The sequence below is a fragment of the Oncorhynchus mykiss genome, chromosome 8 (assembly GCF_057628025.1).
Source record: "Oncorhynchus mykiss isolate SJ-2025 chromosome 8, ASM5762802v1, whole genome shotgun sequence".
NCBI classification, from domain to species: domain Eukaryota; kingdom Metazoa; phylum Chordata; class Actinopteri; order Salmoniformes; family Salmonidae; genus Oncorhynchus; species Oncorhynchus mykiss.
The window spans coordinates 81,954,971-81,971,243 of record NC_143029.1 but is presented as its reverse complement, the minus strand read 5'-3'; the positions used below and the strand labels follow the sequence as shown (position 1 = coordinate 81,971,243).

The 16,273-nt window shown below is 43.4% G+C and overlaps 1 protein-coding gene across 2 annotated transcripts; it reads left to right on the top strand.

Annotated features, from left to right (window-relative positions):
• Positions 1-267: 267 nt before the first annotated feature.
• Positions 268-11,648, top strand: chrng (cholinergic receptor, nicotinic, gamma). Of its 2 annotated transcripts, none has more exons than XM_090183156.1 (12): positions 268-527; positions 4,207-4,346; positions 4,479-4,523; positions 4,648-4,772; positions 4,924-5,074; positions 5,929-6,026; positions 6,384-6,584; positions 6,988-7,102; positions 7,861-7,975; positions 8,489-8,762; positions 10,016-10,149; positions 10,289-11,648. In XM_090183156.1, exons 5-12 carry the CDS (start codon positions 4,944-4,946, stop codon positions 10,511-10,513), a joined length of 1,293 nt encoding a protein of 430 aa, XP_090039282.1. In that variant the 5' UTR covers positions 268-527; positions 4,207-4,346; positions 4,479-4,523; positions 4,648-4,772; positions 4,924-4,943; the 3' UTR covers positions 10,514-11,648. The 2 variants fall into 2 exon arrangements, with proteins under 2 accessions (XP_090039282.1, XP_036842318.2); XM_036986423.2 differs by having other exon boundaries at positions 4,919-5,074.
• The last annotated feature ends 4,625 nt before the right edge of the window (positions 11,649-16,273 follow it).

Here is a 16,273-nt window from a genome sequence, read left to right as displayed (position 1 = left end):
TTTCGGTCATAGGAACCGATGGCGATAACATTATGTACAAAAAAAGTTACGATCAGTGTAAAAAAACACAACATTAAATAATGGGTAAGGAGCACGTAAAAGGGTCGCTACACATTCCAGTGCCGTGTGTGTGTGTGTGTGTGTGTGTGTGTGTGTGTTTTTTGTGCGTGCGTGCGTGCGTGCGTGCGTGCATGCGTTGTGACAGCTGACAATGCAGTCCTGGGTTGGACAGTAGGAGTGTAGCGCTCCAGAAATACTTTTAGGGCCATAAGACAGTAAACCCTCCCCTGAAACTGACACAACCCTGACCACCTCACACACACACACACACACACACACACACACACACACACACACACACACACACACACACACCACACATCACCCCTCATCCCTTGTCCAGGTGGCAGCCAAACCTAAAGAGTAGTGTCGGTGTGAAACAATAATCTCAGTCCCAGAGATGGAGGCAGGATCTCAACGCTTTCTACCACTCGGTCTATGGATATTTCTCTTAATCTTCACTACTGGTAAGAATGTTAGCTTACACTTTACTGTATAAGCATGGCTAGTTTCTAGAGGTATTTCAATTGGTATTTTATTGGTATTTGGTGGAATGTCAGGGTATGGGATGGGTAGCTTATACAGGCTTTCTGAGCGGTTGGCAGAAGCATTATGACGATGAGTTTAAAGCTTTATACATACACTTCAAAATGGCACAAATGTTTTGCATGATTTAAAAGTGTCCCTAAGAGAACAGAATAAACAATTAAAAACAGTTTAGCTTTTTTTGTATGATCAAAAAAAAAAAAGGCCCTTAGGGAAACTGTCTTTTGATTAAAAACTTCTTAAGCCGAGGCCTCCCGCTAGCGGGACAACTTCCGGGTGAAACTGGAGGGTGCGCAATTCAAATAAATTATCATAAAAATTATGGATATTAAACATTTAGGTACATACAAGTGTCTTATATCGGTTGAAAGCTTAAACTATTGTTTAATTTAACAGTACCGTCCGATTTACAGTATCTATTACAGCGAAAGCATGCCATGCAATTGTTTGAGGATGGCGCCCCACATCAAAATATTTTTACACCGGCACAGGTTTGATAAATTCACAAATAGAGATAAAATATTCACGTACTTTTGGAATATCTTCCTCTGATTTGTCATCCAAAGTGTCCCAGCTATAACATGTAGTGTTGTTTTGTTAGATAAAAAAAAGTCTGTTTAGTTGGCGCCATCGATTTGAGTAATCCAATCGTTCAACATGCAGAAAAAGTAATCAAAAAATCTACCACTAAACTTTGTTTCAACAAGTCAAAATACGTTTCTATTTACTCATCAGATACCTTAAAATGTAATCAAACTATAATATTTCCTACGGAAAGAAGTATGTACAATAGGAAACTGATTTTAGCAGGTGCGTCTTGTCTTCATGGCGTGCCCAAATACAAATTTCCAAGACTGTGTCCCTGTACTAAAACTGATATTTCTTATTCGTTTTGGAAGTTACAAGCCTGAACATAGACTGCTGACCCCCTGTGGAAACCATAGGAATTGCATCCTGGGAGCTAGAATTCAGTATGCCCCTATACTTTCCATTGTAAGAGCACGGTCTCTCAAAAAATTTAAATTCTGGTTGGTTTTTCTTTGGATTTTTTATTGTGTTATATTCTCCTACATTATTTTACAAAGTTCTACAAACTTCAAAGTGTTTTCTTTCCAATGGTACCAATTACAGTGCCTCAGGCTTCAAACATAAACATATAAAACTGTATTTTTTTGTGAAGAATCAACAACAAGTGGGACACAATCATGAAGTGGAACGACATTTATTGGATTTTTACAAACTTTTTTAACAAATCAAAAACTGAAAAATTGGGCGTGCAAAATTATTCAGCCCCTTTACTTTCAGTGCAGGAAACTCTCTCCAGAAGTTCAGTGAGGATCTCTGAATGATCCAATGTTGACCTAAATGACTAATGATGATAAATACAATCCACCTGTGTGTAATCAAGTCTCCGTATAAATGCACCTGCACTGTGATAGTCTCAGAGGTCCGTTAAAAGCGCAGAGAGCATCATGAAGAACAAGGAACACACCAGGCAGGTCCGAGATACTGTTGTGAAGAAGTTTAAAGCCAGATTTGGATACAAAAAGATTTCCCAAGCTTTAAACATCCCAAGGAGCACTGTGCAAGCGATAATATTGAAATGGAAGGAGTATCAGACCACTGCAAATCTACCAAGACCTGGCCGTCCCTCTAAACTTTCAGCTCATACAAGGAGAAGACTGATCAGAGATGCAGCCAAGAGGCCCATGATCACTCTGGATGAACTGCAAAGATCTACAGCTGAGGTGGGAGACTCTGTCCATAGGACAACAATCAGTCGTATATTGCACAAATCTGGCCTTTATGGAAGAGTGGCAAGAAGAAAGCCATTTCTTAAAGATATCCATAAAAAGTGTTGTTTAAAGTTTGCCACAAGCCACCTGGGAGACACACCAAACATGTGGAAGAAGGTGCTCTGGTCAGATGAAACCAAAATGGAACTTTTTGGCAACAATGCAAAACGTTATATTTGGCGTAAAAGCAACACAGCTCATCACCCTGAACACACCATCCCCACTGTCAAACATGGTGGTGGCAGCATCGTGGTTGGGCCTGCTTTTCTTCAGCAGGGACAGGGAAGATGTTTAAAATTGATGGGAAGATGGATGGAGCCAAATACAGGACCATTCTGGATGGAGTCTGCAGAAGACCTGAGACTGGGACGGAGATTTGTCTTCCAACAAGACAATGATCCAAAACATAAAGCAAAATCTACAATGGAATGGTTCAAAAATAAACATATCCAGGTGTTAGAATGGCCAAGTCAAAGTCCAGACCTGAATCCAATCGAGAATCTGTGGAAAGAACTGAAAACTGCTGTTCACAAATGCTCTCCATCCAACCTCACTGAGCTCGAGCTGTTTTGCAAGGAGGAATGGGAAAAAATTTCAGTCTCTCGATGTGCAAAACTGATAGAGACATACCCCAAGCGACTTACAGCTGTAATCGCAGCAAAAGGTGACGCTACAAAGTATTAACTTAAGGGGGCTGAATAATTTTGCACGCCCAATTTTTCAGTTTTTGATTTGTTAAAAAAGTTTGAAATATCCAATAAATGTCGTTCCACTTCATGATTGTGTCCCACTTGTTGTTGATTCTTCACAAAAAAATAAAGTTTTATATCTTTATGTTTGAAGCCTGAAATGTGGCAAAAGGTCGCAAAGTTCAAGGGGGCCGAATACTTTCGCAAGGCACTGTATATGCGTATCCTGGCATATCTTGACAATGTTTGTGTTTTATGTCTTTGAAGCTGGAATAAAATACATATTTTAGCTGTTTGTTCATAACGTTGAAAGAATAATTTGCTGCAGGAAATTTGCTACCAGATGGTGAAGTGGGATTCATCACTCCAGAGAACACGTTTCCACTTCTCCAGAGTCCAATGGCGTCGAGCTTTACACCAGCCGACGCTTGCATTGCTCTGCCATGGAAACTCATTTAATGAAGCTCCCGACTAACAGTTCTTGTGCTGATGTTGCTTCCAGTGGCAGTTTGAAACTCGGTAGTGAGTCTTGCAACCGAGGACAGGTGATTTTTACATGCCACGCACTCGGCTGTCCCGTACTGTGAGCTTGAGGGGCCTACCACTTTGGGGATGAGCCGTTGGTGCTCCTAGACATGTCCACTTCACAATAACAACATTTACAGTTGACCGGGGAAGCTCTAGAAGGGCAGAAATTTGACGAACTGACTTGTTGGAAAGGTGGCATCCTGTGATGGTGCCACATTGAAAGCCACTGAGCTCTTCAGTAAGGCCATTATCCTGCCAATGGTTGTCTATGTAGATTGCATGGCTGTGTGCTTCATTTTATACAAAAGCTGAATCCACTCATTTGAAGGGGTGTCCGCATGTTTTTGTATATATCATGTAGTTTTAGCTGACATCCAACCTTGTGTGTTCCCCTATTGAAGTATTAATAACTCACTCTATCTCCCTCCATCTCACCCTATCTCCTTCTATCTCCATCTATCTCACCTTATCTCCCTCTATCTCACTATTTGTCTCTCTCACTGTAACCCACTTGGTGTCTCTCATTGTATCTCACCATGTGTCTCTCTCTATCTCACTCAATCATTTTGTCTCTGATGGTATCTCAGCAGTAGCAGGGGTGAACCTGGAGGGGGAGCTGTTCAAGGACCTGATGAGAGGCTACAACAAGAACGTCCGGCCCATGGAGAAGAGTGGTGACATCACACAGGTCACCGTCAAGATGACCCTCACCAACCTTATTTCCCTGGTCAGTGTGTGTGTGTGTGTGTGTGTGTGTGTGTGTGTGTGTGTGTGTGTGTGTGTGTGTGTGTGTGTGTGTGTGTGTGTGTGTGTGTGTGTGTGTGTGTGTGTGTGTAATCATCTTGCTTTCCATCCCTAGAATGAAAAGGAAGAAGCCCTTACAACCAGCGTCTGGATTGAAATGGTAAAATCCCTTGTTGACTCAGGTTAAACACTCACACAGTGGCTTAGTACCACACCATGTCACTCAACTCTTTGTCTTCGTTTCCTTTCATATTATATTTGTTATCTGCTTTTTCCATTGTCAGAAATGGTGTGACTACAGGCTGAGGTGGGACCAATCTCCCAGGTCTATCCTGTACGGAAACCTCACCTCCCAGATGAGGATCCCATCCAAGAGCATCTGGCTGCCTGACATCATCCTGGAGAACAAGTGAGTCTAGAAAGCATGACGTAAAATCATCACTTAACGTGCTGGCCAAGGGAACACTGCAGATTCATGATAACGGCATCCATGTTAGGACAAAACATGTGATCCCATACATAACCTCCCTCCTTTCTCTCTCTCTCTCTCCAAAGTGTAGACGGAAAGTTTGAGATAGCCATGTACTGTAATGCCCTGGTGTCTCCTGGTGGCTGTGTGTACTGGCTGCCTCCTGCCATCTATCGCAGCGCCTGCTCCATCACCGTCAACTACTTCCCCTTCGACTGGCAGAACTGCACCATGGTGTTCCGGTATGGGCGTCACAGTCACACACACCCCACTAATGACTAATCTCAACTGAATATAACCACCAGCTGCAGGTAGCCTAGCGGTTAAGAGCGTTGGGCCAGTTACCTGAAAAGGTTGCTGGTTCGAATCCCCAAGACGGAAAATGTCGTTCTGCCCTTGAGCAAGGCAGTTAACCCCCTGACAACAACTGCTTCCAGGGTGCTAATGATGTTGATTAAGGCAGCCCCAACACCTCTTTTGATTCAGTGGGTTTGGGTTAAATGCAGACTAGACATTTTGGTTGCAACTGACTAGTTCGCCCTGAACCTCCCTGAGTAGAGGCTGGATTCAATCCGCATCGCAAAGCTCTGTTAAAATGTAAAGTTCATTTCCGATTCTGCTGACACATGCAGAATTGACTGTGAATGCAGTCTCTGTGAATGCAGTCTCTGTGAACGCAGTCTCTGTGGACGCAGTCTCTGTGAACGCAGTCTCTGTGAATGCAGTCTCTGTGAATGCAGTCTCTGTGAATGCAGTCTCTGTGAATGCAGTCTCTGTGAATGCAGTCTCTGTGAATGCAGTCTCTGTGAACGCAGTCTCTGTGAATGCAGTCTCTGTGAATGCAGTCTCTGTGAACGCAGGAACATTGCCTTTAAATTTCAGTCGAGCTATAACATGGATCTTCCACAATAGTGATTTAATCTAACCCAAAGTGTACGCAAAATGGTCTGGGAAACCAATCAATTAAACCACAAATATAAAAAAAAACATCAAGTTAGTCAATATGAGACGCAGCTTATTGGTGTGTCACTGGAGTGTGTTCTGTGTTTTTAGTTTCACGGTTATGGACGACTGTTTCCTCTATCCCTGTGTTCAGTTCCCAGACCTACAACGCTAACGAGATAGAACTAGTTCTCACAGAGGAGGACAACCAGCCTGTGGAGTGGGTGGTGATCGACCCCGAGGCTTTTACTGGTATTGTAGTAACCCTACGCCGCAAACACCTTGATTGATTTATGTTTTGTTTTTTTGTGAGCGTATGAAAAATACAAGGAACATTAGGGAACAGAGGATAACATGAGAGCATTTTACAACAAGACCAAAAAATGTTCATAGAATCGTCAATAAACGTTCAATTCAATTTGGGTTCTGTTTCTTAAAAACAAATACAAAGTTATTGCATCATCTGGGAACTGAAGAGGATTTAAAACCTTCTCTTGTTCTCTTGTTCTCTCGTTATCTCATTCTAGACAGAATTGGATAATGTTCTAGGCAGCATACATGGGAGCCATGACACTATCCATATTAACTCTGGCTCTCGTCTGTTGTCAGAGAATGGGGAGTGGATCATCAAACACAGGCCTGCTAAGAAGATGATTAACCAGCGCTACACTAAAGATGAGTTAGAGTACCAGGAAGTTGTGTTCTTCCTGATGATCCAGAGGAAACCTCTGTTCTACGTCATCAACATCATCGTTCCCTGTGTCCTCATCTCATCCCTGGGCCTGCTCGTCTACTTCCTGCCTGCCAAAGGTGACGACTGCATGGACACACACACACACACACACACACACACACACACCCACACACGGACGCATACACATGTACACGCGTATGCACACCCACGTTCACGCACACACACGTTCATGCACAAACACACACACGCACGCACACACGCACACACACGCGCGCACACACGCACACACACACACTCACATACTCACTGTCCGCACTCAAGACATTCACCTATCCTACCCGGTAACACACTAAGACACCTATAGATGCTTGTGAAACCCAGTACATACAGTATGATGAACTGCATGTCGCTCCGCATAAGAGCTGCTAAATTACTGAAATATCAATATCAATGTAAATGTAAAATATCAATGTAAATGTAGACTCTCTGTGCTTGTGATCTGATGTTGGTTTTGGTCAGCTGGGGGTCAGAAGTGCACCGTGTCCATCATGATTCTCCTGGCCCAGACTGTCTTCCTCATCCTCATAGCCAACAAGGTCCCAGAAACCTCCCAGACTGTTCCTCTTATCGGAAAGTAGGACCACTTTAATATCATTTACTTACACTATATTTTACTGCTTCCCTTTAAGTAAAATTTAAAAATGTCTTCAACTACCTAAAAAATACGTATAAAGAGCGGAAGCAAGTCACACAATTTTCTTAATGGAAAACAACCTTCTAGTTCTAATATGTTATTCTAATATGTTATTCTAGAAGTAGCCATTGGTCGAAGTCGATAAAAAGAAAGGAAATTCACACAATGCCTACTGTACTTTACCCATGCTCTACCAAGGTTTTCCAGCACACAGCTTTGACCTGCTACAGTAGCTATGTTGGTATTGTAATTCAAACTATGTGTAAGCAGGTTGTTTAGGATTCAAACCTTCTCAAACTGCTTAACTCATACTCTTAGAGGAGATGTTCCCACAATAATATGATTTGTACCACATACAAGGCAGAGTATTGGATTCTTCCCACATCACACTAAGACATTACCCCATTTCACTACCTTTTCAATATTTTTTTTATTATATCAAAGCTGGTTCATATAGACCATCATATTTGATTGAGTGAGCTGTTTTGTCTTGTAGTAATGTGGTGCCTGCCTGTATTTCCTTAAATCTTTATTTTTGCAAAAAATGTCAAAATATTTAATAACGTATTTTTTTGTCAGTAGGTGTCCAACATAACAACAGGTCACTTATATAGAGGTCTGTAACATAGATCTATAGAGCCTGTCTGCAGTCCTGACTTCTGTAACCCTTAGCTTTAATGGCTTCATGTGTTTTGTAGGTACCTGATGTTTGTCATGTCCGTGACCACCATCATAGTAATGAACTGTGTCATCGTGCTGAACCTGTCTCTAAGATCCCCCAATACACACATCATGAACAATAAAGTCAGGAAGGTAAGACTGTAAAACTGTGGCCAACAAGTTTGGCAGAAGCGTCCCACGCCTCTAATGTGGTTGTGTATGGTCCTCTGCATTACCGGATGGCTTGTTAGGCCATAGTTTGGCTGATCTGGACTGGTAGTGTTGACCAGGGTTGACCAGGGATGGGGTCATGGGGTCAATTCAGGAATTAAACTGAAATTCTAATTCACTAATAGATTTTTAAAAATCTAATTTGAATGATGTATCAATAAACTAAGGACAAGTAATCTATGTATATATATAAATAGACTTCCTGAATTGAGTATCTTCCATTATATTTAAGTTTTGGTAATTTAGCAGACGCTCTTATCCAGAGCCACTTACAGGAGCAATTGGGTTTATGTGCCTTGCTCAAGGGCACATCAAAAGTTTATGCTAGGGGATTCGAACCAGCGACCTTTCGTTATTGGCCCAATGCTCTTAACCGCTAGGCTACCTAACCCAACTCTGATGTTGACCTTTGACCCTTGACAATGTTGACCTCAGGTCCTGCTGAACATCCTGCCTCGGCTGCTGAGGATGCAGATGCGACCGTGGACACCGTCTGAGGACTGTGACCTCAGTGATGGAACCGGTAATGGTCACAGTCACAGTACCGACAGTGGGAGTAACATATTCCTAGTCCCCGGCCGGCGGCGCAGCTCCCTAGGACTCATCATCAAGGCAGAGGAATACGTCATGAAGACGGCCCGGTCTGAACTCATGTTCTCCAGGCTCAGAGAGAGAGACGGCCTCATGAAATCTGCACTGGAGAAGATCTGTGAGTAGGGTTACACATAGAATATTACAGTGGGAATTGATGGGATTTTTTGTTCACACTGTACTTACCCTCCACTTAGGATAAGGATAAGGGTTAGGATAAGGGTTAGGGTTGAACCAGCAGCTGGACATGAAGCTAGGGTTAGGGTTGAACCAGCAGCTGGACATGAGGCTAGGGTTAGGGTTGAACCAGCAGCTGGACATGAAGCTAGGGATAGGTTTGAACCAGCAGCTGGACATAAGGCTATGGATAGGTTTGAACCAGCAGCTGGACATGAGGCTAGGGTTAGGTTTGAACCAGCAGCTGGACATGAAGCTAGGGATAGGTTTGAACCAGCAGCTGGACATGAGGCTAGGGTTAGGGTTGAACCAGCAGCTGGACATGAGGCTAGGGATAGGGTTGAACCAGCAGCTGGACATGAGGCTAGGGTTAGGGTTGAACCAGCAGCTGGACATGAGGCTAGGGTTAGGGTTGAACCAGCAGCTGGACATGAGGCTAGGGTTAGGGTTGAACCAGCAGCTGGACATGAGGCTAGGGTTAGGGTTGAACCAGCAGCTGGACATGAGGCTAGGGTTAGGGTTGAACCAGCAGCTGGACATGAGGCTAGGGTTAGGGTTGAACCAGCAGCTGGACATGAGGCTAGGGTTAGGGTTGAACCAGCAGCTGGACATGAGGCTAGGGTTAGGGTTGAACCAGCAGCTGGACATGAGGCTAGGGATAGGTTTGAACCAGCAGCTGGACATGAGGCTAGGGATAGGTTTGAACCAGCAGCTGGACATGAGGCTAGGGATAGGTTTGAACCAGCAGCTGGACATGAGGCTAGGGATAGGTTTGAACCAGCAGCTGGACATGAGGCTAGGGTTAGGGTTGAACCAGCAGCTGGACATGAGGCTAGGGATAGGTTTGAACCAGCAGCTGGACATGAGGCTAGGGATAGGGTTGAACCAGCAGCTGGACATGAGGCTAGGGATAGGTTTGAACCAGCAGCTGGACATGAGGCTAGGGTTAGGGTTGAACCAGCAGCTGGACATGAGGCTAGGGATAGGTTTGAACCAGCAGCTGGACATGAGGCTAGGGATAGGGTTGAACCAGCAGCTGGACATGAGGCTAGGGATAGGTTTGCTGCTGTAAGTACAGTGTAATTACACAATAATAAGGGCAGTGTAAAGTGTTACCATATTTTCAATCTTAGCTGCGAGAAAATTGCAAGAAATTTGTATAGGTTAATTCTCTGTTTTAACCTTTGACCCTAGATAACAGTCTTGAGGGGAGTACGGCACAAGACCTGGGGACCAGCCTGGCGCAGGCCTCACCGGAGGTACGCCAGTGTGTGGAATCCTGCAAACATATTGCCAAGAGTGCCAGGCAACAAAACAACTTTGAGAGTGTGAGTCTCCCAAATGTGTTTCACCCACCTGGGTGATGCACAGTTACCATTTTGTGCCAGAACATTACTGAAAGGAAACTGATTTCCCAACATTTAGAGTGAGTCTCCCCTCTGACCTGTACCTCTGATGCCACAACAGGAGAATGAGGAGTGGTTCCTGGTTGGCCGGGTGATTGACAGGGTGTGCTTCATCGCCATGGCGCTGTCGTTCTTCATGGGCACCATCGGAATCTTCCTGATGGGGCATTTCAACCAGCCCCCCTCCGTACCTTTCCCTGGTGATCCCAGGAAGTACCTTCCTCCGTTAGGGAATAACATCACCGATCCCACTGGGAATGACACTGGTGAAAATCTACTGGGTTGAGAAATGTCCATAAACCAGGAAGAGGTCTGAAAATGGCCCTAGAAAGGAATGGGTTTTAGCACAGGTTATTGTGGCTGCAGAAAGCTTTGAGAGATCTTTGATTATGTATGTATTGGTGGTCTGAGACTGAAACTAAACCATGTGGGTCTGTCACAGGTTTTGCAGTTTATGAGTTTGCTCATTCAGTGAGACAACAAAGATTTTGACAGTGGATTATAGATGTCCATACTAATTACAAAGGGATATGCTTGACCATACGCACTGATGCCTTATATGATATGTGTGTTTCAGAGAAATGGTTGAAGGGGGTATTTTTGAGTAATATGCTAAAGTTTTATCACACTGTTATGTTTACTTTCTTTAAGGCAACCCAACCCGGACTCAGAGGTAGACCTAATAAATGTAAATCTGGTACACTCCAATTAGTATGATATGCTACGTTTCTTAAGGTATGAATTCATTTGTGGATGTCCATCATCCATTTTATATATTATGTTACGAATTACAATTTGTACAATATGTTACGGATTTCAAAACATATATGTTACGAATTACAATTTGTTGTTACTAATATTAGCTAGGTGGCTAACGCTAACATTGGCTAGGTGGCAAATGTTAACGTTAGCTAGGTGGCTAATGTTAGCTAGGTGGCTATCGTTAGCTTGGCTAGGGGTTAGGGTTAAGGTTAGGATTAAAGTTAAGCTAACGTGCTACGTAGTTACACAGTAGCTAAAAGGTAGTAAGTAGTTGTAAAGATGCTAATTAGACAAAAGCTAAAGTTGTATGTGATAAGATTCAAACACACAACCTTTAGTTTGCTAGACCTTCGCATTATACGTCTACTCATCCACCCCGACCAACCATCCTACTTCAATCTTATGTAACCATACCGAACATAACATGTCATAATAATTTGAGTGTCCCGGATTTACATTTACTATGTTACGTCTAGTCTATGAGACCATGCTGGGCAACCATCATCCATCATGTTTTTTGTAAGATAGTTAATTTAGTTGTGATTTTGATATTAATCAGCAAACACAGTGTTCTCTTTTCCAGATTGATGATCATACACATGTTTTTTTTGTTTTGTTTGAAGATTAACTTTGTTTCATTAAAAGTAAAGGTATAGCAACTTTTGGTAGTATGGGTGTGAGAAAGAGTCGTCGTCCCCCCCTGTTTGAAAAACACAGCTGCTTGCTTGCTAGCCACTAACTTCAATCAAGAGATGCCAGGGAGTGGACCTCAGAGGGTATGTGCTTGACAAATGGCAACATTTAAAAAGCTGGAATTGTTTTAAGATGGTCATACCATGAATCATTTAGCTATTTGAGGACCCCTTTAGGTATAACATATACAGTTGAAGTCGGAAGTTTACATACACATAGGTTGGAGTCATTAAACCTCGTTTTTCAACCACTCCACAAATGTCTTGTTAACAAACTATAGTTTTGGCAAGTTGGTTAGGACATCTACTTTGTGCATGACACAAGTAATTTTTCCAACACTTGTTAACAGACAGATTATTTCACGTATACTTCACTGTATCACAATTCCAGTGGGTCAGAAGTTTACATACACAAAGTTGACTGTGCCTTTAAACAGCTTGGAAAATTCCCAAAAATGATGTCATGGCTGTTGTCATGGCTGTTGAACTCCACAAGTCTGGTTCATCCTTGGGAGCAATTTCCAAACAAAGGTACCACGTTAATCTGCACAAACAATAGTACGCAAGTATAAACACCATGGGACCACGCAACCGCCATACTGCTCAGGAAGGAGATGCGTTCTGTCTCCTAGAGATTAATGTACTTTGGTGCGAAAAGTGCAAATCAATCCCAGAACAACAGCAAAGGACCGTGTGAAGATGCTGGAGGAAACAGATACAAAAGTATCTATATCCACAGTAAAATTAGTCCAATATCGACATAACCTGAAAGGCCGCTCAGCAAGGAAGAAGCCACTGTTCCAAAACCGACATAAAAAAGACAGACTACGGTTTGCAACTGCACATGGGGACAACGATCGTACTTTTTGGCGAAATGTCCTCTGGTCTGATGAAACAAAAATATAACTGTTTTTCCATAATGACCATCGTTATGTTTGGAGGAAAATGGGGGAGGCTTGCAAGCCGAAGAACACCATCCAAACCATGAAGCACGGGGGTGGCAGCATCATGTTGTGGGGGTGCTTTGCTGTTGGAAGGATTGGTGCACTTCACAAAATAGATGGCATCATGAGCAAGGAAAATTATGTGGATATATATAGAAGCAATATCTCAAGACATCAGTCAGGAAGTTAAAGCTTGGTCGCAAATGGGTCTTCCAAATGGACAATGACCCCAAGCATACTTCCAAAGTTGTGGCAAAATGGCTTAAGGACAAAAAAGTCAAGGTATTGGAGTGGCCATGACAAAGCTCTGACCTCAATCCTATAGAAATTTTGTGGGCAGAACCGAAAAAGCGTGTGCTGCTCGAGGCCTACAAACCTGACTCAGTTACACCAGCTCTGTCAGGAGGAATGGGCCAAAATTCACCCAACTTATTGTGGGAAGCTTGTGGAAGGCTACCCGCAACGTTTGTCCCAAGTTAAACAATTTAAAGGCAATGCTACCAAATACTAATTGAGTGTATGTAAACTTCTGACCGACTGGGAATGTGATGAAAGAAACAAAAGCTTATATAAATCACTCTGCTATTATTCTGACATTTCACATTCTTAAAATAAATTGGTGATCCTAACTGACCTAAGACAGTGCATTTCTACTAGGATTAAATGTCAGGAATTGTGAAAAAACGAGTTTAAATGTATTTGGCTAATGTGTGTGTAAACTTCCGACTTCAACTGTACATGGGCATTAGACCCTAAGCAACTGTGTTGTATTCATTAGGGCACACCGTATCAAAACGTTTTGCATCTGAAAACGAAAATAATGTTTATTTTGGAACAGGCAGTCCCTCCCTGTTCCAATCTGTTTTCTTCAGTTTGGTGCCTAATGAATATGACCCTGGTATAACACTGACAGCTCATAAAGTTAATGATAGGCTCAGAGTTACAAAATTGTTTGGATTTCTATTTTCAACATTTCAGGAATCTAACAAAAGGATTTCTGGAAAACTTTTGCAACCCTAGTTCAGAGCATTCAGTGCCCACATCTCACATGGGTTTGATGCCCTACTTAAAAAGGTGGAAGTGACTGTGGCCCATCAGGTTGTGTGGTCTGATCATGTGACTATAGAAAGGTCAGAACTGTAATACCTGGTGGACAAGAGGACAGATTTAGTCTAGAATCCTAGAACCATACTAAACTAGTTCAGCAGAGTCTAGAACCTATTTCTGAGTCTAGAACCTGCCGGCGTGGAAGGCAAATAACAATGGTTCCCAATGGAGACCGAGGCAAAGCTGCTGATCTGTTTGATGTTGGATTCGTAGCGTTGGGTTCTGGCGAACCGGCCAGAGGTGCGTCTGGAATACCAGAAGAAGTCATTAAACTGGAGGGGGTTCTCACTTACCCCTGGAGCCACAATCTGATCAACAGAAAGGTGACCGATATGATATCTAGATAATTTAATACAAAATAATAATATATGCCATTTAGCAGACACTTTTATCTGAAGAATCAAACACACTATCCTGCATTGCAAGCACCATGCTCTACCAACTAAACTACAAGGGACCACAATTTAGCAGGCACTTATCCTGAAGCGATGTACACTTTTCAAGGCCTGTGGAGGAATTTTACTCCTAAACCTTGGAGTTCAGTTATTAACACTGTGCTCCAACAAACTGTGAGCCATCACATCTATAATCATTGAGAAAGCTTACCCAATAATACATACTCTAGCATGGTGTATGTTCGGGCAACACACACCTTCTTCTTGGCAGGGTTCTGGTCATTATCTTCGTCATTGAAAGGGAGGGGTATGGGAGCTGCAGCAGAGTCTGAGGTGTGTGTGTGTGGGGGGACTGTTTTGGGTAAGGCTTGATGTTGAAGCTGTCCTTACCCTTTACCCCACCCCTCATCCTAAATCATTAGGGGTATGTATGAGCAGGGGTTGGGCAGGGGTTGCAAAATTACGGGAACTTTTAATAAATTCCCGGGTTTTCCAGAAATCCTGGTTGGAAGACTCCTCGAATCAGGAGGGAATAAGCAGGAAATCCGGAATCCTGGATTTCCCAGGATTTATGGAAAACCAGGGAATTTATTGAAAGTTCCCGGAATTCTTCAACCCTACTTCTGCTTACTCGAGGTGCACGGATGAGGGCAAAGTTCAGGCACAGGTAGCCCTGGGTCTGGGTCTGAGGCTGGGTGCAGTCTGCTGGCGTCCGGACCATTGCTCCTGCCCTCTCGGCCCCAGCGAGGAGCTCCATGAGTGGGCCCTTTGTCCCGGTCCAGCGGGCCAGCGAGTGAGCATAGCAAGCGGGAGCGGGCCTCTTCAATGGCGGATGTTTGTTTACAGCCCTGTCAGCTCCCATTAGCGCCCGGCACATCGACAACCTCTGATGTGCTAATCACCGCCGCCGTGAGGGAGGGAGGGAGAGCGAGAGAGAGAGAGAGAGAGCGGATAGATGTCGATCGGCTCCCCGAGCCTTTCCATGCGCGCACACACACACACACAGGAGAGGGAGACCTATTCCTTTTATCTGTGTCCAGGAGCTGATGCAAGACGAAGCAATGTGAGCCCACATCAGCAGAGCAGCAGCACAACTCCCAGACCTAACTATGCATCACAGAGATGACAGAGACCACAACAGAGAGAGACAGAGATAGAGAGAGAGAGAGAGTGAGAGAGTGAGAGAGAGAGAGAGGGCCCTGGATACACAGAGAGCAGTGGAGGCTGGTGAGGGGAGAACGGCTCATAATAATGGCTGGAACAGAGCAAATGGAATGACATCAAACACCTGGAAACCATGGAAACCTTGTGTTTGATGTATTTGATACCATTCCACCGATTCCGCTACATTCATTACCATTAGCGCCTTTCATTACCATTAGGGGTACATTTAATTTATGTACCCCTAATTGCACCGAATACATCTGTTTATCCTACAGCTATTGTAAGCAGTAATCATGAGCCTATAAACCAGAGTTACGCTGTTAGCACTGAGGCGGTGTGCAATAGTAGGAAGATCACATTATGCAGCTCACCCTGCACTATCAGCTCTAATGTAAATAACATGAGTAAGTCTACCTCTGGTAAGCTTCTCAGTAAAGCATTAAAAACATTCAAGCAACCCAGAAAAGTGCTAAAAAGAGCCCATATTAACATACGAAGCCTAAGAAACAAGGTCCCGGAAGTCAATAACTTGCTTGTAACAGATGACATTCATATTTTGACTATCTCTGAAACTCACTTAGATAATACCTTTGATGATACAGTGGTAGCAATACATGGTTATAACATCTACTGAAAAGACGGAAATGCCAGCGTCGGCGGTGTTGCGGTCTATATTCAGGACCACATTCCTGTAAAGCTTGGAGACGATCTAATGTTAAATACTGTTGAAGTAATATGGCTACAGGTTCATCTGTCCTCACCTAAAGCCCATTCTGGTGGGAAGCTGCTATAGACCACCAAGTGCTAACAGTCAGTATCTGGATAACATGTGTGAAATGCTTGATAAAGTATGTTTTCTGGGTGATTTTAAATATTGACTGGCTCTCATCAAGCTGCCCACTCCGGAAAAACTTCAGACTGTCACCAGTGCCTGCAACCTGGATCAGGTTGTCAGTCAACCTACCAGGGTAGTTAGAAACAG